This window comes from Loxodonta africana, chromosome 22 (genome assembly GCF_030014295.1).
Source record: "Loxodonta africana isolate mLoxAfr1 chromosome 22, mLoxAfr1.hap2, whole genome shotgun sequence".
Classification (NCBI taxonomy): Eukaryota; Metazoa; Chordata; class Mammalia; order Proboscidea; family Elephantidae; genus Loxodonta; species Loxodonta africana.
In genome coordinates this window covers 25,806,889-25,834,151 of record NC_087363.1, presented here as the reverse complement: position 1 = coordinate 25,834,151, position 27,263 = coordinate 25,806,889, and the positions used below count along the sequence as shown (strand labels likewise).

General features: G+C 36.8%; 1 protein-coding gene across 7 annotated transcripts in view; it reads right to left on the bottom strand.

Moving 5' to 3' along the window:
- The window catches only part of SETD2 (SET domain containing 2, histone lysine methyltransferase), a 134,440-nt gene that overhangs the window by 47,739 nt on the left and 59,438 nt on the right, over positions 1-27,263 (bottom strand). For 4 of the 7 annotated variants that reach the window (XM_064274639.1, XM_064274634.1, XM_064274638.1 and 1 more), the window contains exons 10-13: positions 23,612-23,746; positions 22,678-22,797; positions 20,726-21,388; positions 32-124 (exon numbers count right to left, since the gene is read on the bottom strand). In XM_064274639.1, coding sequence (XP_064130709.1) covers positions 32-124; positions 20,726-21,388; positions 22,678-22,797; positions 23,612-23,746 — 1,011 coding nt within the window. Of the gene's footprint in view, positions 1-31; positions 125-17,833; positions 18,117-20,725; positions 21,389-22,677; positions 22,798-23,611; positions 23,747-27,263 lie in introns of all 7 variants that reach the window. The other 3 variants (XR_010319005.1, XM_064274637.1, XM_064274636.1) reach the window with 3 other exon arrangements.

Here is a 27,263-nt window from a genome sequence, read left to right as displayed (position 1 = left end):
AGCACTGAATATCACAAGATGAGGAACCGACTTGCAAGAGAAGATTATGAGCTTGAGTCTGAAGGGCAAGTGGAGGAGAGAGCCAGGAGAGCAATAACAACTGGTATTCTGGTACTGCAAGAGGCTGCCAAGACAGAAAGTACGGGGAGAAAAGTAAGCTCATTTGAAAAGAATAAAACTAAAAGTGAGGGGGGCAGCTTTTATACTTGGGTCATATAGCATGTTATCTATTTTTTAATAAACGCTTCAACAAAGTCATCTACTACTAACAAGTCATTATTGTGGAACTAAAATGGAATGTTTTCTTCCAGCAGTCTCAAATAGAGCACACTGGAAGTTTGTTGGCAAAGCATTGTGGCACTTTAACAGCATATCTCAAACGACCTGCTAGAACTCTATTATAGAAACAGGATTAAAAGGAAATTATGAAAGAACAATTTATAAGAAATCTTCAGCAAAGGATAAAAATTTAACACTGATTTACACTGTTCTTGAGCCTCTAAGAAGCTATTCATCTTAGCAAAACTCATTTTTGAAACCACCATTTTATAAATAATACTTTAAAATCAAAATAATTTATGTTGAGGATAAAATAAATATTCTGCCTTTTAATATAGATCAGATTATCTATTCTCTAAGAACAGATTTGGGAGGCCCCGGTGGTGCAGTGATTAAGCCCTCGGCTGCTAACCTTTTGAAAGGGTGGCAGATCGAACCTACCCAGCGACTGTGTGTGGGAGAAAGACCCGGCAGTCTGCTTCCATAGATTATAGTCTTGGAAACCCTATGGGGAAGTTCTACTCTGTCCTACAGGGTTGCTATAAGCCAGAATTGACTTGATGGCACATAACAACACAACAATAATAGATTTACTTTTTAGAAGTAAGACTAGATTTTCTTTGTTATTAGGTACAGATCAAATCTTGTATGTACCAACCAAATCTTTTTTCCTAACTATTTTCCTAGATGACAGCAAGACTGAGAAAGAAAAAAATAAAAGTAAAAAACCCTGAGCAAGGTGCCACCTTCACAGCTTTTAGAATAGACAAAAAGCATCAAGAGACCATAAAAAGAAAATATGAAAGTAGGTAAAGGAAGTCCTAGGAAAAGAAGAAAATATTTTAAAGAAAAATAAATTTTCAAAAATTAAAAAATATGAAATGCCTCTGACTAAAACAGCTAAGAAGGCTAAACAGGAAGCAAAAGGAAAAATGTAAATCTAGATGCATGAAAGTGGAAACTAAAGCAAAGATAAAATTTTAAATGTTTCCAAAGAACAAGAACGACTACCTCTAAAAGAACATGAATTAGATTGGTATCACAGTTCAATAGCAAACAGTAGTGTAAAAATTTTATGCCCAACCAAACTGTTATTTGTATATATGGCCTAGGAAAGTTTGTTATACAATGATTCAACTGGTAACACTCTTGGAAATGCTATATAAGTAAGAGAAACAGACCCAGGAAAATTCTGCAAGAGAGCTGGGCAGTAAGCATGACCAAAATTTTAGTAAAATATATGTTTTGATCATCTAGTGCTGCTATAACAGAAATACTACAAATGGATGTCTTTAACGAACAGAAGTTTATTCTCTCACAGTCTCACAGTCTAGTAGGCTAAAAGTCTGAATTCAGAGTGTCAACTCCACCCAGGGGAAAGCTTTCTCTCTGCTGGTTCCGGAGGAAGGTCCTTGTCATCAATCTTCCCCTGGTCCAGGAGTCTCTTGGTGCAAGGACCCCAGGTCCAAAGGAATTCGCTTTGCTCCTGGCACTACTTTCTTGATGGTCAGAGGGATGTCTCCCTCCCCTCAACTTGCTTTTCTCTTTTGCATCTCAAAAGAGAATGACTCCAGATACAACCTTATCTTGTAGATTAAGTCCTGCCTCATTAACATAACTGCCTCTAATCTTGCCTCATTAACATCATAGAGATAGGATTTACAACACACCGGAAAATTACCTCAGATGACAAAATGATGGACAATCACACAATACTGTGAATCACCGCTTAGCCAAGTTGATACACATTTTTTGGGGACACGATTCAATCCATAACAATGTATTACTGTCTTAACAACAATAACAGAACATACTAGGACCAAAGAAACCAAAGAATAGTCTGTTCTACACAATAAAGTATTTCACACGCGACTGGTAAACAGGTGAACTATGTGACTGTAACATGGAAATTCTGTTGACTCATATATGATTTTCTCCAACAAGTTAATGTTTTGCACTGTCAAATAGTACCAGTATAAGAAGGTCTGAAGGATAGATAATGTGATAAAAATCAAGGGTAACAAAAGGTTTATGGTAGACTTCAGGTGATGCGATATGTATACTGTGGTGAAATGAGTTCCTTTATGTGGCCTTCTGCCTTGGCTCTTCAGAAGAAAGTTTGAGACATTTTTCCCCCAAGCCCTGAGGAGTTACCTTTGCTCTAGTTTCTACCCCAAAGGGTTTGTTCCTTTTGTCCGAGTTGAAATTTTCTGGGTAAGCTATAAACTAACGGCTTGATACTTTTTATCTGGCCCTGGGCTGCAGCCTGCCCTGTTATTGGTCTATTTTACGCATCTTGCATGGACTGGTCAATATATTTACGCAAATATAGTGACTACGGCCTACTATGCAAATGAAGTACCTGCAGCCTACTGAGAGGGGACTGGTCAGTCCATGGCCCTGGTGGGAAGGCCTTCCCTGGGAACTGACCAGGAGTTTGCTTGTACATGCAGCCAACCCCACAGAGGTTGGCAGACAGAAGCAGTTGAAAGAGTAAAGAAGCTGAGAAAGAGATGAGGCAAGGAACTTCCTAAAAGAGCTGTAACATGGGTCAAGGGCTGTAATACTGAAGACAGGGAGAGGCCAGGAAGGGGTCCTGCTGCAGAGCTGGCCGCAACAGGCCTGGAAGGGCCCCTGTGGCAGAGCCAGTGGTGACAACAAGGAGGCCAAAATAAAGAGGCTTGTACTGAGCGGGGCTGAGAGGAGGCATACATGGCAGACAGAAGGGTCTGCTTGCTTGCACGGCCGAGAGGAGCTAAGAGAGCTATCCTGCAATGAAGAAGTGAGGGATGTGCTCCCCACTTCGAAGGAGGCTTCCAGGCTTTGCCTACATGCTTCCTGATCCTGAATTATAACCTGCAGATCCTGATCCGGAGTTCTACCTTGTTACCTCCTTAATAAATTACTTAACTCTAAGTATGGTCTGTGAGTTCTGTGTGGCCACTGCAACGAATTATCAAACTCAGCAGAGAGAATGCAGTAGGAGGGATGTCAGAACTAGTAAAAAGATTGGATAGTGGAGCTATGTCTGACCACCACTTTATTGGAATTAGCTTTGGGCTGATCCTGGTCATTATCCCCCTGAAGTTAGACAGGTTCTGATGTTACTACTATCCTTTTACATATATTTCAACTTTGCTGTATTTGAACACTTCAATAATAAAATTTGGGGGAAAAGGTATCGCAGTTAAGTAAAAAAGTAAACGTAATATTTTGAAACCACCTTCAACAATTTTTGATACAACCTAAATTGCAAATCATGGTATATATTTTTTATAATCTAGCACCCATAATCTTTACAAAACCATTCTTACTACTAAAATTCTGAACACAAAACTATTTTTAAAATAACATATAAATTAACCTGTTAAGGAAAAACAGAGATATCGGTAAGTTTAAGAAATCAGTGGGAAGTAAATCACTGGTCCTCAGATCTCCGCTGTCTGAAGGCTCCTTAAACACAGACTGAATGCACTTCCAGAATTTTGATTCAATAGATCCGGGATGGGGCCTGGGAATCTGCATTTCCAACAAGTTCCCAGGTAATGCTAATGCTGCTGATCTAGTAACCACACTTTGAGAAGCATTAGGAAAAGCAGGAGAAATTTAGTTAAGGCCAACTAATATAGTAATCAAAACGAAGTATAACTTTTAAGTCAGGAAAAGAAAAAAACTAACTGAAAGCAGGAAGGGGAACTGAGGAAATATAAAGCCCTAATACAACAGAAATATAACAAATACAGATTTAATTCATTTAGAACACATTCCCAGACTGAATTTTAAAAAGATGCATTCTAAGCTGTTTAAAAGAGGAATGTTTTCAACAAAGAGACATAGTAGAACTGAAAATAAAGAGGACTGAGAAACACGTATCAGGCAAATGTCAACTAAATCCTTGCTCTGACAATATAATAAAGGCAACAAAATGTATGAAACGATGATTATTTAAAACTTGTAAAAGGAATAAAAAATATTTTGTCCATTATAAACATAAGTGTACCAATAAACAACCAAGAGAATTTCACGGAAAACACACACACACACACACACACACACACACACACACACACACACAGAGTCTCATTTTGGGCAGACTAGAACATATATGAAAATAGATCAAGTGTAAGGCCATAAAGAAAGTCTCAGAGTTCTTAAAATACCATACATATTGTGCCCTCAACCATAATGAAATAAAATCAGAATAAGAGGATTCCTAGAATATGGGGGAGGGGGAACCAAATCCGTTACCACTGAGTCGATTCCAACTCATAGCAACCCTACAGGACAGAGTAGAACTGCCCCATAAAGTTTCCAAAGGAGCGCCTGGTTGATTTGAACTTCCGACCTTTTGGCTAGCAGCCATAGCTCTTAACCACGACGCCACCAGGGTTTCCAGAGGTAATACAGACAAAGTGATAAAACAATGAATCAAAAACAAGTGATTAACAAAAACAAAAGCTGGTTCTTTAAAAATAATTAATAAGCTAATAATTAATGAGCAAAATTAAAAAAAAAAAAAAGAGAAGATGCACATAAGCAAAATCAGACCATAAAGGGGAAATAATACACACACACAGGATTACACAGGATCATGAATAACTACTGACATATGTGAAAATAGATGAGATGGAACAATTTCTAGAGAATATAAAATGTCAAAATTGGCACAGAAAGAAATGGAAAACTTGAATAGAAAAACAATGTAAATTAAACAAGTTGAAATGATAGTTATATAGACCATTTCTCCTAACAAACTCTAAACTCGGATGATTTTAAAGGAGCATTCTATAAAACTTGCAAAGAAAAAATAAATTCTATCCCCCAAATTGAAAAGAACTTCTATAATTTGGTAAGGTTACACAGTCAAAACCTAAATCAAGCACTCTATTTCAGGGAGAAAGTGTATTCTCTTAAAGATTTGACATAGGTCCTGCCAATATCATAGAGAATTAAATAAGAAATGTAAGACTTGGGAAGAGTTTAAAAAAAAAAAAAAAATTGAAGATTTCTCTTTAGTAAAGGACACCATTGATAAAAGGTTGAGAGAAAATTTTTGTTATTATTTTTATTTGAGGGAAAATATTTTTAACATGTAAATAGACAAGGCACTACAAGGAAAACCAAACCAAACTCGTTGCCTTTAAGGCAATTCCAACTCACAGTGACCCTACAGGACACAGGAGAACTGCCCCATAGGATTTCCAAGGCTATAATATTTACAGAAGCAGACTGCTACATCTTTCTACCGTGGAATGGCTGGTGGATTCAAACTGCTGACCTCTGGGTTAGCAGCCGAATACTACAAGGAACTTCTCCAAATTAATCACAAAGAGACAGCAACACCAAAAAAAAAAAAAAGGCAAAGGCCATGAAGTGAAAATATAAAGAAGCAGAAATTCAAACATAGTTTAAAAATGCTGAAGTTTATTAGTAATTGGATAAATGCCAATTAAAACATTATACTTACTAGAATTGCAAAAAAAAAAAAAAAAAGAGAACCAGATAAGAAAATGCAAGCCCTTGTAAGGATGCTTAGCTATAAGAATCTTCATGCGCTGTTGGTTTAAGTTCTCTTTAGAAAGACTACAGCAGCCTCAATTCTGACTTTACTTGGTACCCCACGACCTACCAGGCCTGCACTAGGTATATACCCCAAAGGCATCTCATACAGGTTCACATAGGATACATGTGGAGAATGTTCATCATCAAAATGTCTGTGGTGGCAGAGAGCTGAAAGCATTCAGAGTATCCAATGCTAGGGAAAGGATAAATAAAATATGGTAGATGCACATCAGGGAATAAAATGATAAAATGCAGTGCTTAGAGGCAATGGATTAGAAAGAACACAAAGTAACATGGGTGGAGCTTAAAAACACTGTTGAATTAAAAAAACAAAAACTAGAATGAAGTAACAAAAGTACCACTCATATATATTAAAAGTAAATGTATATAACGGTCATCCTACGTGACGCAGAAAATGTATTTGACAAAACCCAACACCCTTTCAAGATAAAAACACTCAACAAACTAGGAACACGAGTAAACTTTCTCAAGCTGGTAAGGGGCATCTATGAAAAACCCACGACTAACATCATACTTAAAGGTGAAAGACTAAAAGCTTTCTTCCTAAGATCAAAATAAGACAAAGATGTCCGCTCTCACCACTTCTATTCAACATTGTACTGGAAGTTCTAGCCATCGCAATTAGGCCAGGGGTAACAAAATTCTAAACTGGAAAGGAAGAAGTTAAACTATTTCTAGTCACAGATGACATAAGAATCCACCAACTATCAGAACTCATAAAGAATTCAGCAAAGTTGCTGGACACGAGATCAACACACAAAAATCGGTTTTTATGTACCAGCAATAAACAATCTGAAAATGAAATTATGAAAACAATCTCATTTATATAGTGTCAAAAAGAATAAAAAACTTAGAAATAAATTTAATTTAAAAAGTACAAGAATTGTACATTGAATACTACAAAACACCATTGAAAGGAATTAAAGACGACCTAAATAAATGGAAAGATATTTCATGTTCATGGATTGGAAGACTTAATATTGTTAAGATGGCAATATCCCCCAAATTGATATATAGACTGAATGTAATCCCTATCAAAACTCTGCCTTTTTTGCAGAAATGGGCAAGTTAATTCTAAAATTCATATGGATTTGCCAGGTGCCCTGAATACTCAAAACAATCTTGGAAAAAAAAAAAAAAGAGCAAAGCTGGAAGACTCACACCAATTTCAAAATTTAGTACAAAGCTACAGTAATCAAAACAGTGTGGTACTGGCATAGGATAGATATATAGATCAACAGTCTAGAACTGAGAGGCCAGATATAAGCCCATACATTTACGGCCAACTAATTTTTGACAAAGGTTCCAAGACGATTCAATGGGGAAAGAATAGTCTCTTCAACAAATGGTGCTGGAACAACTGGATATCCATATGCAAAAGAAGAAAACTGGATGGATCCTTACAATGCATACAAAAATTAACTCAAGATCTATCAATGACCCAAGTGTAAGACCAAAAACCATAAAACTACTAGAAGAAAACAAAGGGATTATATTTATAACCTGGAATTTGGCAATGGAATCTTAGATGACACGTGAAGTACGAGTAACAAGAGAAAAAAATAAATTGAACATCATCAAAATTAAAAATGTGCACCAAAGGGCAATATCAAGAAAGTAAAAAGGCAACCTACAGAATGGGACAAAATATTTGCAAATCATCTATTTGATAAGGGTCCAGAATATATAAAGGTCACTTGCAACAAAAAAGACAAACAACCCAATTAACAAAGGACTTCAATAGACATTTCTTCAAAGAAGATATTTCTTCAAAGCCCTTGTTCAAATGGCCAACAAGCACATGAAAATAAGTTTAACATCATCAGCCATTAGGAAAATGCAATCAAAACCACAATGACGTTATCACTTCACACCCACTAAAAAAAATTAAAACAAACAAACAAAAAACAGAAAGTAACAAGCGCTGACGAGGTTATAAAAACAGAAACTCTCCTACATTGCTAGTGGGAATGCAAACTAGTTGAGCCACTGTGGAAAAGTCTGGCAGTTTCTCGAAAAGTTAAAGATAGAATTACCATATGACTCTCCTAAGTATATAACCGAGAAACTTGAAAGCAGGGACTCCAACAGGTATTTGTATACCAATATTCACTGCAGCATTATTTATGATAGCCAAAAGGTGGCAACCACCCAAGTGTCTATCAAGAGATGAATGGAAAAACAATATGTAGTATATACATACAATCGAGTATTTTTCAGTCATGAAGATAAATGAAATTGACACATGGATGAACCCTGAAAACTTATGCTGAGTGAATAAGTCCAGACATACAAGGACAAATGCTGTTTGATCTCACTTACATGAAATATAAACTAGACAAATACATAGAGACCAAAGTTTATTGGTGGTTACCATAGGCAGGGGGAGAAAGGAATGAGAGTTATTATTGAAGGGGTGCTGAGTTTATTTGGGGTGATATAAAACTACTGGAAATGGATAGTATTTATGATAACACAACACGGTGAAAGTATCTGTCACTGAATTGTACATTTAAAAACGGTTAAAACAGCAAGCATTTTGTTATATATATTTATTTCACCACAATAAAATTTAAATTTAAAAGGATACAAATTAACCATACTAGAATCACTGTGGGGATCAGGGAAGTGCGCTGTCCGGACCATTAATGACACCTCATTGCTTTGGTGTGCACTTCTGACTGATATCAAGTATGAATCATTTTCTTCATACTCTTAACCTGAAAAGTATAGTTACTTCAATCTTCTGTACTTTAAATCCAACCAGGAAGACAGGGACAGACACACTCAGTATGCACGTTAGAACCTAAACTCTTTGAGTTTCAATTAACTTCATCTGTAAATATTAACCAATTTTTAAGACTTACTCAGAATTTTCTAGAGAAAGAAAACTGCTAATTCTTACCAAAAAAGATGAGCCAAGTGTTGATTTTTTTTTTTTTTTTGGGCGGGGGGGAAGGGGATAATTTTTCCAAGTAACTGAATGAAAACATGATACAACATTCTTCGAGTTTTTTCAAGTCTCAGAATCCTTTCATTACTCTTTCTAGTATATCACCAGCCTTGTCTACTTCCTCTCCAGTTTCTCCAATATAATTTTCATTGACTTTACAAAATCAATGCATTTTTACTTTGTAACAGATCTGCCTGTATTTGAACTGCATTGATCAATTTTTATAACAGTGGGACTTTGGCTGAGAAAAAGTACCCATTAGACAAGAATAGATGCTAATGTGGAGCCCTGGTAGCACAGTGGTTAAGAGCCCGGCTGCTAACCAAAAGGTCTGCAGTTCGAATCCACCAGCCACTCCTTGGAAGCCCTATAGGACAGTTCTACTCTGTCCTACAGAGTCACTGTGAGTCGGAATCCACTAAATGGCAATGGGCTTAGCAGGCTAGAGGTTAATGTTAACTGAGACAGGATGTCTGAGAATTAATTTTCTAAGTGTTGAGGTTATCAGTTAATATTTTTGCTGTAATTTTTGCTCCCTAAGCAATTTCGTAACTGAAGATAGGGAGATCTCATATACGTATACGTATGTATATATGTGCACACAGATAGTGAAAGATGGGTCTTTTCAAGGTAATTCAAAGTATTTGAAAAAAGATTTCAAAAAATTCTACCATCTTCCCAGGATTTTCTGGTATATATGTGAGGGTTTAGGATTAGAAGCAGATATATCAAAGATTTATCTGAAAAGTAAAATTTTAGAAAAAGTAGTAACAAGTTAGCCAACAAAATGACAACAGAATGTTAAGTTCATTTGGTTCCCACTGACGGAGCCCTGGTGGCGCAGTGGTTAAGAGCTCGGCTGCTGACCGAAAGGTCAGCAGTTCAAATCCAGAAGCCCTGTGGGCAGTTCTACTCTGTCCTATAGGGTCGCTATGAGTTGGAATCAACTCGAAGGCAGCGGGGTTTGGTTTGGCTCCCATTGAAACCATATGGCTTTACAGACAAATCAATTTGTAAAGTAGATGGTTAAATCAGTTTTGCTAGTTATCTAGGGTAAGGGTATAAAAGCATGTATCATTAGGTAATATCTGACCCCATTATGGGACCTGATTCATAATTCTATATACTGGTGCAGGTATCAGCCTGCAGCCTGCTTTTACAAATACCTCCTACACTAGCTAAGAACTGCTTTTGCATTTTTTTAAAAAAGTTGTTTAAAAAGAATATGTGACCAAGACCTCAAAGTCACATTTTAAATTTCAATGTTTATTACCTGGCCTTTTATAGAAACAATCTGCCAACCTCTGATCTAGGAAATAAAAGCACATATCTTTGGGTGGTATCTGACCCTGTCATAGAACCTGATTCACAATTCTATACATTAGTGCAAAGATTAAAACTCCACTTTCTTAAATAACAACAACAAAAAAGACAATATATAACCTCAACGTCTGTGCCCTTATATTACCCCGAGGTCTAACAATACAAAAAAAATTGGGCCAACACTGATATGTTCTGGTGCTCCTTCTCTCAACGTTAATTCTGTGAAGCACTTTCAGTTGTAACGGTTCTATACCGAGGACTTGGTTTCCTTTAACACAAGAAAGAATTGTTTAACTCCTATCATTGTGTCCTGCAAAAGCATAAGAGTATGTGGTTTTCTCTCTTAAGCTGTATAACAAATGGTGGTGGTGGGCGGGGGGGGGGGGAGCGACAAAGAAAGAACCTCCATTAGCTCAGAGAGGTCATAAGATTTGACTAGAAAGAAAACTTAGATGGTAACATACATGCCCGGAGGTTTCATAAAATTACACATATGAGAGAGGGAGAGAAAGGAAGGGGGAGGGGCAAATTTGTTTATTCTTTTAAACCCCTGAAGAGACACTCATGTCACTAACTTCATATAGCTGGGCTCCCAAGAAATCAAAGGTAGTAAGACCTGTTCTCAGTTTTCAGCTCCTCAAAAAAAATGGGCAAAGGATATGGACATAGTTCTCAAAATATGGAATACAAATGAAAAGATATTCAATATCTCATGTGTGAGAGAAATGCAGATTAAAACTACAATGATGTATCATCCTTTCCTATCAGTCTGACCGAGATGATGTTTGACAATACTTGTATTGGCCAAGGCGTGATAAAATAGGCACTTTCATGCATAAATATTACTGATGGAGTTAAACTGGTGTAACAACTACAAAGAGCAATTTGGCAATGCCTATCAAAACTACAAATAACAGTCATGGTTTGACAGAATACTACTACTTTTAGTAATTCACCCTATATTTCCGTATGTTTCAAACAACTTGGGTGAAAGTTACTTGTAACACTGCTATTATCACAGACTGGAATTAGCCTATTAAATGGCTGTAACAAGGTGACTGATTAAATAAATTATGATATAGCTATACAATACCCTGGGGCGTAGTGGTTAAGAGCCATGGCTGCTAACCAAAAGGTCGGCAGGTCGGCAGTTCGAATCTACCAGGTGCTCCTTGGAAACCATATGGGGCAGTTCTACTCTGTCCTATAAGGTAGCTATGAGTTGGAATCAACTCCACAGCAACGGGTTTTATATAATAAAATGGAGCTCTGGTAGTGCAGTGGTTAAGCATTTGGCTGCTAACCAAAAGGATGGTGGTTCAAATCCACCAGCCACTCCCTGGAAACCCTGTGGGGCAGTTCTACTCTGTCCTACAGAGTCACTATGAGTCAGAATCAACTCGATGGCAAACCCCAATTCCGACTCATAGCAACCCGATAGGACAGAGTAGAACTGCCCCATACGGTTTCCAAGGAACACCTAGCAGAATTGAATTGCTGGCCTTTTGGTTAGCAGCTGTAGCGCTTAACCACTATGCCACCAGGGTTTCCTTGACGGCGATGGGCATACAATAAAATGCTATGCAGCTATGAAAGATACATTCTTTATATACTGATACAGAAGTCTTCACAATACATTAAATAAAAAACAAGGCATTGAACAGTACTGCCAATTTTATAAATGAGGTAAAATATATATATACGTAATATGCATAAATTATCTCTGGAAGGCTACACAAAAAACTAGTTGTATTGGCTGGTTGCCTCCAAGGAACAGGACAGGGGCAGAGGCAGGAGGAAAATGTTTTCCTGTATGCCTTTTGAATTTGGTTATCATCTGCAGGAATGACCTATTTTAAAAATTAAAAGAAAATATAACATGACTCAAATAAACCATAGGCATGGTAACAAAAGAATCCTGTGCTTTGTGACTGCATTCCTGGTGATGGCCATAACCTGGGGGTTGTGAGATCTCAGGCAAAGACCTAAGGAAGATGGCGACTCCCAAGGCAACTTCTAAATGCCACTCTTCAGTAAATGCCACCTTAAAAAGCCCTCTGTCCAAGTCCACTGCCATTCAGTTTAAACTCCTCCCTCTCCCATTTCTCTTCTTGCCTTACCCATCCCACTCCAATTCAAAGAAGATGCCTTAGCAATGCTTGGTTTTACTCAACATATACCTAGCACTGTTTTTTTTTTTTAATACCTAAAATGTGCGGGGCTCTAGGCTAAGTACTGAAGCATGCAGGTGAACAGCTGACACTGTCTCTGCTTTCAAGGCTCCTGCACTCCAGTCCAGTAGCAGATATGCGTGCTGAAAACTAAAAACTCTTTCATGCTGATTAATGATCACTGATGAATAATGGAGGTTATGATTAAATGTTCAATTTCAAATTTTTGTTTTGTAGGTAAATTATTTCCATTATCTAAATTTCTTCTTTACACTTTTCAAATTTAATTACCTCCTCTATTAATTTCTCTAAATAAAACACAGAAATCACCACAGTCCTCTAAGTGGCTTCACTGAAGTTACATGTTACACTAGTCAACCCAAAGCTACAGTTAATAGAAGGAACCTAAATGATCTGAAAAATGCTTTCTGGACCACTGCTCATTCTATCCCCATCCCACATCTATACACACACCCCTCTTTTTTGGGAAGTTGTTCATATTCATGAACTCTTGCCCCACAGTCTTGCAACTTCAGGGGTTCTGAAGATCCCCTGAAGGTCAATCATGGATCACAGGTTAAAAATCTCTGCTGCATTAAGGGAAAAAATGCGACTTGTTCAAAACACTGAAGTGGTTTCTATAATTTTGGAATGAATTCACTTATCCAAGTTTTTAAATGAGAAACAGGTTAAGAGAATTCTGGAAAGTATTTGCCAAAGATAGGTAATTGTGTGAAGGGAGTGGAAAGAATACAAGATTTAAATCAGAAGACCGGCATCAATCTTTAGCTCTGTCACTTAAAAGCTAAGTACTCTTGGGAAAGCCACAAGCTCATGGGCTTGTGTCCATTTTACAGGTGATAAAAACTTGTAAAATTTACAAGGCTATAAAGATTCTTTGACACTCTTCAAATATCTTCCGGTCACCTATCAAATAAAAAATACACACTAGGAATTTAAGCAGCAGTATGGCACACCACGGAAAAAGATGAACCTTCTTTACTTTTTCATTCAAATATTTATAAAGTGCTCAACTACCTACCAGGCTATCCAGTGCCCTGGGGAGACAAGAGTGGCCAAGACAAGCAGTCTGACTTTACACAATGGACAACTATGAAATGGTATTTGCTATGATGAGAAAGGATATTATGAGAGCATACAGAAAGGGGAGAACATCCTGTCTTAGAGAAATAGAAATGGCTTCCCTGAAGAAAGGATGAAACTGAAATGAGCAAAGACATCCAAACAAAAGATTGTGTTTCCAGGAGTGAGCATGTGTATGAGTTTGAGTGTGTGTACATATATACATGAACATTATTAGCACAGGAATACTGGTGCACCAGAACAGCTTGAGCCGAGGCTGCAGAAAGAAATGGGAACCAGACTATGCCATGCCATGTTAAGTGAAATGGATTTAATTTTAACAGTAGAGCCGAGAACCATCTAAAAATTTTAAATAAGACAGCGCCACCTGACTACAGAATGTAGCACAGGCAGTAGGGGGCACATAGTAGCCACTCATTATAAACCAAAACCAAACCTAACCCGTTACCATCAAGTTGATTCCAATTCATATCGACCCTACAGTACAGAGTAGAACAGCCCCACAGAGTTTCCAAGGAGCGCCTCGTGGATTCGAACTGCTGACCTTTTGGTTAGCAGCTGAAGCGTTTAATCACTACGCCACCAGGATTTCCAGCCACTCATTAAGAGGCAGGGTTTTTATTATAACCATTACTACAAAGATACAATAATCAAAGTAACTGTTACTACAAAGATTAAGAAATAGCCCCTGACCTTGAGGACTCCATGGTTTAGTGAGGGAAAACAAGCATCTAAGCAAATAATGTTAGTAATCCATTAAGATTACTACCATTGTATAGAAATACAGCAAAGGACAAAGGATTACAAAGGATAAACTGTAAGTTTAAACAAAGATGATTTATTTAAAATAAAAAATAAAAAAAAGGATATCCCAACCAGGGAGAACAGCATGAAGAGAGACATGGGGAGGTGAATATGTAAAGGCACCCTGATGTGGCGCATGCATTAAGTGTGTAAGAGAAACTGCCAGACAAGGTTAGACAGAGATGGATGGACCTCCCATACCATGCACTAAAAGCTTTATTCTTTGAGTAATGGGAGTCCTTGTATTTTTAAAATTGCTGTACCATAATGAAAGATAATATGAAACGGGAAAAGAATAGAAGCAAGAATGACAAACAGGAGGCTGTTGCAAAAGTCTAAGCAAGAAAGGATGGGGGCCTGAATTAAAAATGGCAAAGAGACATGTGATCTATTTAATGTGTAAGACAAAAAGAAATCTCAGATGCCCTGAGAAATACAACCTTTTAAGGAATAGCGAGAAGAGGAATAACCAGAGTCAGAGAAAGCAGCTCAAAAGATTCGGAAGAGGGTGATGTCAGATTAACAGAAGGGCAAGTAAAGAGAAATGACAGCGAGGTCAGGTGTACTGTATGTGTACACACAAAATTCCTAGTTCTGCCTGCTGACAGGTTCTAGAAGAAACACCCCCAGGAGCAACAACTTCACCTACATTCCAGATCTTGGTTTCTAAATATCACTTCCCACCACAAGGAACCAGGGCTTCTTGGAGAAATGGCTGATTCCAGGGTTGGGAAAGGGTAAATACAAGATGAGCCCAGGCAACATGCTGTGCCAGAAAGCTCAAAAAATGACGGAGACATGTCAAAAGGACGAAGAAGTCAACTTGAAGGGGCTTCCACTGACCAAATACGGGACAATTTCAGCATCAAAATAATGAAATTAATGGACCATAATCCACTGACTAAAATAAGAATCCATGAGTCTACTACCCGTTCACCCACTGCTGTTGAGTTGATTCTGACTCATAACGACCCTATAAGACAGAGTAGAGCTGCCCTACAGGGTTTCCAAAGAGCACCTGGTGGATTTGAACTGCCAACCTTTTGGTTAGCAGCTGTAGCTCTTAATCACTACGCCACCAGGGTTTCCATGAGTCTACTAGTATAAATCAATGAATAAACAAACAAGAGAGCTGGGAAAGCTCTTGCTCATAAAAGAATGTTAACCAATAAACACAGAAGTAAAAAAAAAAAAGACGGATTGGAAAATTTTGCAACCATAGTAACAACTGATCAAACAAGTCATTGGATCCTAAAAGTAGTAGACATAATTTGATGAAAAACAAGAGTATTTACATAGTTCCAAAGTTGCTCTCCATGTGATACTTTTTAATTATAAAGGGAAAAACAGTAACTTTACAGTGGAGAAACTTGGCAGACACCACCTTAGCCAAGCGATCGAAGTTGAAAGTATCAGTAATGGGACAAGCTGACATCATGGGAAGAGCATTACTATAATATTTCTGACAAAAATGCATAACCTGAATCCAAACAAGAGGAAAAGTTCAGACAAACCCAAACTGAGGGATTTAACTGCCCTGTACTTTTAAAAAATGTGAAGTTCATGAAAGATAAAGGTTGAGAAACTGATTCAGATTAAAGGATACTAAAGAGATATAACTCAATATAAAGCTTGATTCCAGATTAGGTTTTGGACCAGAAATATTTCTTTTTCTTTTGCTATAGAGGGCATTGTGTAAACAACTGGCAAAATTTGAATAAGATATGTTCATTAGATAATAGCATTCTGTCACTAAAAATTGCTGATTTTGATAAGCATATTGCAGTTACATACGAGAATATCCTTGCAGTTAGGGAATACACACTAAAAAACTTAGGGACAAAGGGGTATATTATCTGTGAGAGCAGGATAAAGTAAATTTGGTAAAATGGTAACATCTGGAGAATCTGAGGAAGGATTTACAGAATTTTTTTTTTATACTATTCTTGCTATTTCCACGTCTGAAATAATTTCAGAAATAAAAATCAAAAACATTAAGCAGGAAAATTTATATATTCTCATTATGATAACACATACAACTAAATTATACAACCTATATCTACACTGGAAAAGTCTCTTAAATTCTGACTGACTTGATCCCGGTCCTAAGGAAAGAACTGTATTCCTCAGAGGTGTCTTCTAGACCAATAATTTTATTACTGTATGTACTCCGCCACTTCTCAGGTAGTCTTACATCACTTAAAATAACTTTTCCTCAACAGTGTCAAGGCCTTTTGTAAAAGACTAACTTCATGGGCAATAGAAACATGATCACTATGTCTTTTTTTTTTTTTATGTCTTTAGGGAAAGAGAATTAAGAGCTCGCCCAAGAGAGTTAACTGTTAAAATGACTTCATTCAAAACCAGAATGTTAAGAGCTGCCAGATTCTGTACTTTATCTTTTAGATCAGGTGTTGCTAAATTTTTTCTGTAAAGGACAAGACAGTAAATATTTTAGGCTTTTCGGGACATCAAGTGTCTGTCACAACTACTCAACTCTGCTGTTGTAGTGCAAAAGCAGCAACATAGCTGTGTTCCATTACAACTTTATTTACAAAAATTTGCAGTGGGCCAGATTTGGATAACTCACTGATTTAGACGAAAGTATTTATTCAATAGTAGTGAAATAGAACACTAATAAGTTTTAGACCATTTTTGCCTTTTACCAAGTAAGACACTTGTTTTAAAAAAAAAAAAAACCTTCAATTTAACATTATTTAAACCAAAGTTCTTTGGAAGCCATTCTGGATTTTAAAAAAAAGGGCAAGTAATATTGATCCTATGGGTAAGATTAATAATCTATTACTCCACTATGATTTTGAAATTTATCACAGAAATCCAGGGCACCTAATTTCATTTTGAAATGTTGCACAGTAGATTTCACATACAATATCAGAGAAGGACTGAAGCTCTAAGTAGTGACTCAAAACTTCTCAGTTGGGTAGCTCTTTATGCTTTATTTCAACTTTCCATAGAGAGTTTACTTCTTAACTTTCTACTAGGCAAACCCTATGTTGGATTAAAGATAATGTCTTGAGATAAAGATGTAATAAGAGAGTAAGAGTTCACTGAGAAGAGTTCAACTTATCACAAATCAGGAATGTTGTTGTCCCTAAACATCTAAAAAAACATCTAACCTAGGTCAAATGGAAACTACCCAGACCTCCTTATAAGGAGAGATGCACATCTTCTAAGTGCTCACAAGAGAGGCTCTGGAATCACTAAACTGTAACAACCTCCTGGTGTTTAACTGCAACTAAAGCTGCCAAGTTCACAGGAACCTTACCTCCTCTTCTCATGATCCAAATGAAGATTTTCCAATCAAGTCATAAGTAGTCACCATTTACAACCGGTATTTTGCCCTGTGAAGTCTGAGGTATGTTTTCAGCACGATGGGTGATGTGCAACAATTCCTTTAGAGAATAGAAATATATGCACATGTCCCTGCTGAAAACATAGCTCAGTAAATTTACATGTGAATATGAATACATGATCATGTGAAGCAATGTGCTAAGTGATACTTATTGTTGATATCTACTTTAAGAGTTAAAACATGTAAGCCTTGTGGAGCCAAGGCAGAGGTCCTGTGTATATAGGTATATAAAAAGTAGCTCACTTAATCCTTTCTCGCCAGGAGTCGGGATTTTCCCGGAAGGACATCCATTGTCGGCAATGGACGCACCAAAATAACGCCGGCGCCAGTGAGTTAACCACCTCTGTCCTCTTTTCACCTATCATATTTTTCATGCATCATCCAGCTTCCCAACCATCTTCCTGTTTCTTCACAGAATGCACGCTAGGTTCTCGTTTTTCTTCAGCACGAAGTTGAAAATGGAGTTGAGAAAAGGAGACACATGGTCAGCTGGTGATGTTAACAAGCTCCTTGCTGCCCTGAGAAGCTAGATGGAAATGGTTCAAGTTACAAGGGAGATCATCATCAGATCTGGGAGGACAAAGAGTAATTCATGAAGCTTTACCCTTCCCTCCCACCCTCTTTCATTCACTGATGATCCTATATAGTATGCTTTCACAGCAAAACCAAGGTTAATAAATCTGAGGCAACCCCTTTCAGTTCTTCACTCCACTGAGTAGAAAGGCCAAGTAGAACACATGTCTAACAATATTATGGTGGCCCCAAAAGGTCAAGGAGGTTTGAAGTGGCTAACATAACCACAATCTTAGATCAATGCATTTTTTAGTATGATCTTGGAATTAAAGACAAGCAACGAGCATAATGCTTGGCAACAGGTGCTTAATAAAGGTTGGTTAACTAAGACATTTTCTTTTCAGCCAATGTTTACTTGAACACATAGGTGGAAGTCAGACAGAAGTAGTTAACTCTTTCAATGCCGGGATAATATGGATATATAGTAATCACATCAGATCAATGTGTTTTTCTAAAACATATTCAAATCATGGGTTCCTGGTTTCAGACTTCTGATTAAATGCTATCTAAAAATTTTTTTTTAAGTACAACCATTATAAGAGTTTTGAAATCAGAGTCATGGTAAACGTTGACTAGAATGATAGATGAATTAAGAACCCCAGCACCAACATATAACGAAACATCAAAATTCACATCAAATAAAGATATTTCTCAGGAATGCAATTCCAGATGGGTCATGATTCCAGAGCAAACTAAAGTTTGAAGAAGAAAAGATGATTTTATTTAATGGCTCCTTTGACACTAAGAATCAGGCTAAACTCAAAATATGATGGTTAAGAAGGATATACTTTTAAGTACAAATAAAACTTTAAACCTCAAGAGGATCATCAAGCTACACAGTAACTGTGAAACTGCTTTGATCTTTCAGATAGGAGTGGGAATGATAAGAAGAAGAAATAATTTTAGGGATACCAAAAACTGCATGTCCAGAACGTGAGTTTAAATTACCACAGTTAGAGCTAATTGGGTTAAGGATATCTCAGAGAGTAACTTATACCATTACAATTACAGACACAAACTACCATATTAAATATATATATATTTATCTAGTTTATAAACAGTCAAGTTTTTAAGAGATTATTATATCTTAGCAATTTTTTTAAAAGTATGTCAACCAGAAACTTCTCAGGCAAAAATGAACTACTGGCTTCTGCAACTCCATTTTCCCTCTTTAAAACGATGGCTGTGAGGCCTTTTCTATGTCCACCTGTGTACTTGTCTTCATTTCTAGCTTCCTCACTAAGCCACGGCCATAGTTCAGGCTCTCCCAGCACCCTCCAAACACAAGAGGGCCTTCTTCCAAGGACTTGCTGTGCCCTGGCAAAAGCAGGCCTTAGATTAAATAAAGGTCCACTGACTATCTCAGCATCTTTATTAACTGCAATTCTGAACCCTGAAGTTTACACATTGTATCATAAGTCGATTCACTATGAATCCTTCCTTTTATATTTACAAAAAAAATCAGATTTCATAAAGCTTAATAAGGCTGAGTTATGTTGAATTAGAAGCAGCATGAAAGAGTAGCACGAGTAGAGCTCAAACAGGTAAACCAGAGCTGAAACCACACCATCCTTAAAGAAGGTCTCAACACAGCAATTAGGAATGCTGGAAGCAAGCACACTGCACAAACCACCAACTACTCATTTTGTTCAGTGTTAAGTCCAGTACCATTTGGGTCAAATCTCATTTTTTTTAATGGGATTAGCTTTGTGGTCGTAACTGGGGACAGAGGGAGTTCAAGTGTTCATCTTGCTGCAAGAAAAACTGGAGATCTGGTTGCTTCACTTCTAGTAGAAGAAAGGAACAGAAAAATAGAAGCTAGGAAGTACCTGTTCCCACAGGGTTCTCAAGACCTGTATCCCAGGTTCAGATCACTTATAATAGAAACGTACCACCTCTCCTAGGCTCATCCTGTTACTCACTCCTGTGTTAAACTCAGACTGGGTTTGGAAATATTACAAAGCAAGTTCTGCATATTTTATTACATTTTTTAACAAGAGGTTATATATGTATTAGGCATAAGGGTCCCAGACCTCTCCATTTTTTTAGATAACATCAAGGAAGTAAAATATCTTCCAAAGAAAGTCATTTAAAAGTAGGCTATGTCAGAAACAATAATGGAACTGAATACCAACTAGTTCCATGATTTTATGAGTTGTTTTTCTAGCATAGAAATTTATTTTCAGTCATTTTTTTAAATGAGAAGTTGCTAATTACTTTGATTTTCCTTAAATTAACATTGATTTTTATTCCCAGAACAAAAAAGAATCATAATTTTGTCACTATAGGATTTCTGGTTTTGTTTTTGATGTGAAGAGCACCTGAATTTCTAAAGTCATTATTGAAACATAGTTTCTAATTGAGGAAAAAGGGGTCATTCATATACTAGTTTGGCTAATCTGACTCTTGTCAAGGTTTAAAGGATGTTTGAGGTATTTATAATTAGTTGACACTAACAGAAATGGTATTTTATTTTTCAGAAAAGCAGGTCGTTAGACTTAGGTCTGTGGATTCTAAACCTGGTTAATTCAAGTTAAAATGAACAAAAAAATGTTTTTTTACCTTTAGGTCTTTCCAACTATCCAGGAGCTTGGTGGCCAAATCACTTATATCCACTGTTTTATCTGGCTGTTCCTGGCTCCTTTCGCTCTCCACATCAGAAACACCCTCCTCTTCATCTTGGGATGGTGTTTCCTCAGCAATAGGTTCTTCCAGTTTTGTGCCATTGCCCTCTTTGGGCTCTATTTCAGTGTCGGCCTCTGGTTCAGACATGGGGAGCTTACTGACCTCCACTGCAGCTTCACCATCAACTCTGGATTCAGACAGCTGTTGTATGAGTAGCTGTTGTGGCTGCAACTCTTCCTCTTCCTCTACAGGGATGTTTTCTAACTGGTCAAGGTCCTCTTTGCCATCCTTGCCTTCTAGTTCACTGGTAGCATCAGAAATTGCACTGTCCATGCTATTTTCACTTATAATTTTAAGTCTACGAAACATGAGCTTCTTGGGGGTTTCTATATCAGCTTCCATGCTCAACTTGGTAGAAGGATCAGGTGTGTTGAGTGGTGTGTGAGCACGTGATGTGTTCTCACTAGAATACCCATCTCCTTCACTCAACTGAGGGACAGCAGTCTTGGTCTGAGACCAACGTTGAATGACTGGAAGTACTTTGCTTTCTTCCAACATATTTTTAGTAGGAATGGGCAAGTGTTCCAAAGTCTTTATAATCTAATTAAACACAGTAAAAAAAAAAAAAAGATTACTTTCTATAATAAAAAAAGTGAGATCACTTCATAGAGTTGACTTTTCAAACCTCTGGATGGGGCTTGGATAATTTCTGCAGAAGTGGTACATTTTGCTCCTATCTTATGAAATTAAGACCTTAGTCTCTGTGAACAGAAGGATTTAAATATAACTATTTTCCTCTAGGAAGGAAAGAAAATTGTTTTAATAAGACTGACCAGCAAGAGCAGAATGTGGACGAGGTGTCTACTTACAACTTGGATAAAGTTAAGCAGGACTTTATAAAAATTCCATACCAATAGTTCCCAAATCTGGGGAGGTTTTAAAACACACACACACACACGCACACACAACTATGGACCTCACTTTGGGTATCTTTTTCTAAAAAGTTTCCCAACTGACTGTGATACAGGCTTGGGTACTATGCAACATCATATATTTAAATAATGTCTCTAACACGCATAAAAAAATGCAGGTATTACTTCTTTAGTCTTTGATAAACAGCTGTCTAGCAAAGATAAGACTCTCTCTTCACTCAGACACCCCCACCCCCCCAAAAAAAATCCAAGAATTTCTTCCAAAGTACTTCTCCATGTAGTCCTACAGGAACCCCAAGACATCCTCAACTTCTTACTGTGAAATCTCCTGGGAGATTACTTTTTGGTTCATTCACAACTACTTACTGGTTCACTCTCAAGTTTTTATTGTCAAAAGTGCTTTATTAAATGACTTAGGGATTATATTAGAAAATATGATGAAGAGCTACATATAAACCAAGTTAGAAAAGATTGTTAATTTCAGGGGAAGGCATAAATATCCCAACTCCACTAACAATACTGCCAAAGAACCTTTCCTTAGACCTTTTGAAACACTTATTTCATCAGCAAAATGTTCTTACTCTTGTCATCCAGAATTCATTTCTTAATCAATTTTTTAGAATCCCAGAATTGAAGTTTTACATCATTTCCCATCTTTTTTTTAAACTGTAATTTTAGCAACAAACTGAACACTTTACCTAACTATATTATTATATCTCAATCTTGCAGTTCCCAGCTTTGTAGTATCAACCTTTAAAAAATACTTTAGGAAAAACCATGAGGCAAACTCCTAAGTAGCAAGGTGCTACAGTTATAGGAATGATAAAATTATTTAATACCAGTGGAAAATATACTGTTAAATCCATAATCACTGATATTATCATATACCCTCAACCTAAGCAATCAATATAGAGGTCTTAGGATTTTAAGAAACAAGCAAGCTGAATGTGGACTAACCTCTTCCTGAAGCTTCTGGTTACTTTCCCGGCCATCACCTAGCTCTGCCATCCAGATCCACAGCAAAGACAGTCCATGACGTTCCAGAAAGGATTTCAGGCAGGACTGTGAGTGTGTGTTCTTCCGTGAGGGAAGGGAGGCAAGATGTAAGGTGTTGGGAAGGGGCAGTACCAGAGAGATTGTTACATACGGCTTGCAGATAGCACTAAAGAGTTCATTTATACTCACAAAAAAAAACCTAGAAATTCTGTTTTGATTAACTCAACTATACAAAATAATAGATCTCTGTTGATAACCAAAACGTATGCAGACGACCTGGACATTGCTAAAGCAGAAAATCATGTAAATACTAATAAATCATTTACACTGAAATTCAATTCTGAGGGACTAAGAAACAAACTACATCTATCATTTTTGCTGAAAAAGCTAAAGTCATAGATATTTGTCTTTAAATCATTTTTTTCCCTCTCTCACTTTCAGAAGCTTATTCAAAAGGATTTTTTTTCTTAGATTTTTTTTTTTAAATCATCTATTTTAATTATCCAACTTCTTGTGGCATACTTAATAAGCTGAAGTAAATGAGATTACTGTTAAAATTCCTTGCTTTGAGATCATGTGGTAAGATAGCATGCTAATAATCCAAAGGATGAAAAATACTACACCAAGTGCCATGAACTGTGCCAAAAAAAACCCCACGTTTTTTCATGAGACAGAAAGAACAAACCAGGTCTACAAATACATTAAATGATATCAAATTCTTCAGCCATTTTTAAGTATACAGCTTTCAAAGTCATACAGAACTCACACACTCATTTTTAAAATGAGATTAACTCTTTTCATCAGAATTAATTCTCCATTAATCATTCTGGCTCTAGTTTAAGTGTCCCACTCCAAACTAAGAAATAAAAAAATAAACTAATATTAAAATGTTCACCTGTATGAGCTTAAGACAGGTAAGTTTCTGCTCCAAAGTTTCAATTCTAACCATCAGGCGGGATAAGCTGAGCACCTGGTTTTTATCCGAGAGACCTTCACCATTTTCCATCAGAGCTTCCAGTTCTCCATCCACCTACCATAGCAAAGAAAATCATCTGGTTATAAATAATACTAATTTAAGAATCAAACACTCTGAAAAGATGTTCAACCTCACCAGTAAACAGGAAAACACAAATTAAGACCACAGTAAAAAACCATGTTATACTCAGTAGATTGGGGAAACAATTAAGAGGTCTGAAAATATCAAGTCAAGGCAAATATGTGGCTCAAAAGGAAGTGTTATTTACGGTTGATGAAAGTATAAATTGGTATAATCAATATGAAAAGCATTTTATTCACCCATCAACTATTGATCAAGCACTTACTATACATCAAGTACAATTTTAGGTTCTAGAGACACTGCAATGAACCAAAACAGAAAAATCTGCCCTTGTGAAAGACAAAAAACAATTAGATAAAAAAGAAAATAAAGCAGTATCTTGAAAAATCAAATATTTGTATCCTCTGTGCCCAGCAAGTCCAATCCTAAGAACAAACCCTAGAGAAACTCCTGTACTTGAGTACCGGAGATTCCTAAGAATACAACATTGTAGCACCATTCCTAATAGCTAAAAAACTACCAATACCTCAAATGTCTGTGGACAGGTTGGGTAAAATGGCACATGCACACAATGGACTATTATGCCGCACCAAACAGAATCAAGTGTAGTCAAGTGCGATACCATTCATCAACCTTACAAATGTAAAGTGTGAAAAAAGCAAATTCCAGGAGATTACATGGTGTATGAATCCATTTTTATGCACCAAAAAAACAAATTTGAGAGACATACCTGTGTCTCTCAAATTTTTTAAGAGGCAAGAGAGTAAGATACAAAATTCAAAACACTGATAACCTCCACGGGCTAGGCAGGGAAAGGGAAGCAGACAAGAGTTCACAGGTATTGACAATGTACTAGCTCTTAAGCTGAGGGTATTTATAAGGGTTTATTTTATAATTATGCTTTATAACATATATATATACTCTTTGGATGTTTCAAATATTACACTTATATAATAGGGGAGAAAATCCACCTATCAAAGGTCTGGGAACTGTTTCCAACTCTCTGTAGCAGCTCTAATAGATAAAAGATGCCCTCACAAACCTTACTACTGGGCACATTAAATTAATTCACATGAAACAGGAGTTCAGAACAGGAAAGATCAACAATTTTAAAATTTCCTCCCCTCCTCCCCTTGCCGCCCCAAGTATAGCAGTTAGAGTCTTCCTTTTGGCAGAGTTTTGAGATGGCAATACTCATTGGGATAGGAGACGGGAGTATTTTCTATTTACAATTAGGCAAATGATGATTCTGTAACTCTAAAAACTCAGAGACAGATAAAACTCAGTTATTATGTTACTTTCATTCATTCAATGAACATGTATTAAATGCATATTACTGCATACAACACACTACTGGGATACAAACAGCATTCCTACCTTAAAGAAATGAACAGTAAAAACACATTAATGAGCATAAATAACAAAATTTTACAAACAAAAGACAGATGAACAACCTTGGAACATCCTTACTATAATGATACTGGAACGCCGGTGGTGCAGTGGTTAAGAGCTCGGCTGCTAAACAGAAGCAATTAATAAGACCAGAACTGGGCTCTTTGAAAAAATTAACAAAATTGATAAACCATTGGCCAAACTGACAAAAACAACAACAGAAGAAATAAATAACCGAATAAGAAATGAGATGGGCGGTATCATAACAGACCTAACTGAAATTCAAACAATCATATCAGATTACTATGAAAAATTGTACTCTAACAAATTTGAAAACCTAGAAAAAAAAACGCATGAACTTCTAGAAATACAGTATCTACCTAAACTAACAAAAACAGAGGTAGAACAACTAAATAGACCCATTATCGAAAGAAGAGATTGAAAAGGTAATCAAAAAGCTCCTCCCCCTCCCCCCCAAAAAAGCCCTGGCTCTGATGGCTTCATTGGAGAGTTCAGAGAAGAGTTAACACCACTACTACTAAAGGTGTTTCAGAGCATAGAAAAGGATGGAATACTCCCCAACTCATTCTATGAAGCCAGCATATCCCTGATACCAAAACCAGGTAAAGACACCACAAAAAAGGAAATTACAGACTGTATCCCTCATGGACTTAGATGCAAAAATCCTCAACAAAATTCTAGCCAATAGAATTCAACAACATATCAAAAAAATTATTCACCATGACCAAGTGGGATGCAGGGATGGTTCAACATTAGAAAAACAATCAATGTAATCCATCATATAAATAAAACAAAAGACAAGAACCACATGATCTTATCAATTGATGCAGAAAAGGCATTTGAAAAAGTCCAACACCCATTCATGATAAAAACTCTCAGCAAAATAGGAATAGAAGGAAAATTCCTCAACATAATAAAGGGCATTTACACAAAGCCAACAGCCAACATCATTCTAAGTGGAGAGAGTCTGAAAGCATTCCCCTTGAGACTGGGAACCAGACAAGGATGCCTCTTATCACCACTCTTATTCATCATTGCGCTGGAGGTCTTAGCCAGAGCAATTAGGCTAGATCAAGAAATAAAGGGCATCCAGATTGGTAAGGAAGAAGTGAAAGTATCTCTATTTGCAGATGACATGATCTCATACCCAAAAAACCCTAAAGAATCCTCAAGAGAACTACTGAAACTAACAAAAGAGTTCAGCAGAGTATCAGGATACTAGATAAACATGCAAAAATCAGTTGGATTCCTCTATACCAACAAACAGAACGTGAAAGAGGAAATCACCAAATCAATACCATTTACAGTAGCCCCCAAGAAGATAACATGCTTAGGAGTAAATCTTGCCAGAGATGTAAAAGACCTATACAAAGAAAACTACAAGACACTACTGCAAAAAATCAAGAGACCTACATATGTGGAAAAATATACCTTGCTCATGGATAGGAAGACTCAACACTGTAAAAATGTCTATTTCGACCAAAAACGATCTATAGCAACAATGCAATTCTGATCTAAATTCCAACGACATTTTTTAATGAGATGGAGAAACAAATCACCAACTTCATATGGAAGGGAAAGAGGATCCGGATAAGTAAAAAAAAGAAAAACCAGTGCCGTCGATAAGTAAAGCATTACTGAAAAAGAAAAACAAAGTGGGAGGCCTCTCACTGCCTGATTTTAGAAACTATTATACAGCCACAGTACTCAAAATAGCCTGGTACTGGTACAACAGATACATAGACCAATGGAACAGAATTGAGAATCCAGACATAAATCCATCCACATATAAGCAGGTGATATTTGACAAATGCCTAAAGTCAGTTAAATGGGGAAAAGACAGTCTCTTTAACAAATAGTGCTGGCATAACTCCATATCGATTTGCAAAAAAAAAATGAAACAAGACCCATACCTCACACCATGCAAAAAACGAACTCAAAATGGATCAAAGACCTAAATATCAAATCTAAAATGATAAAGATCATAGAAGAAAAAATGGGGACAACACCAGGAGCCCTAATACATGGCATAAACAGTATACAAAACACTACTAACAATACAAACACCAGAAAAGAA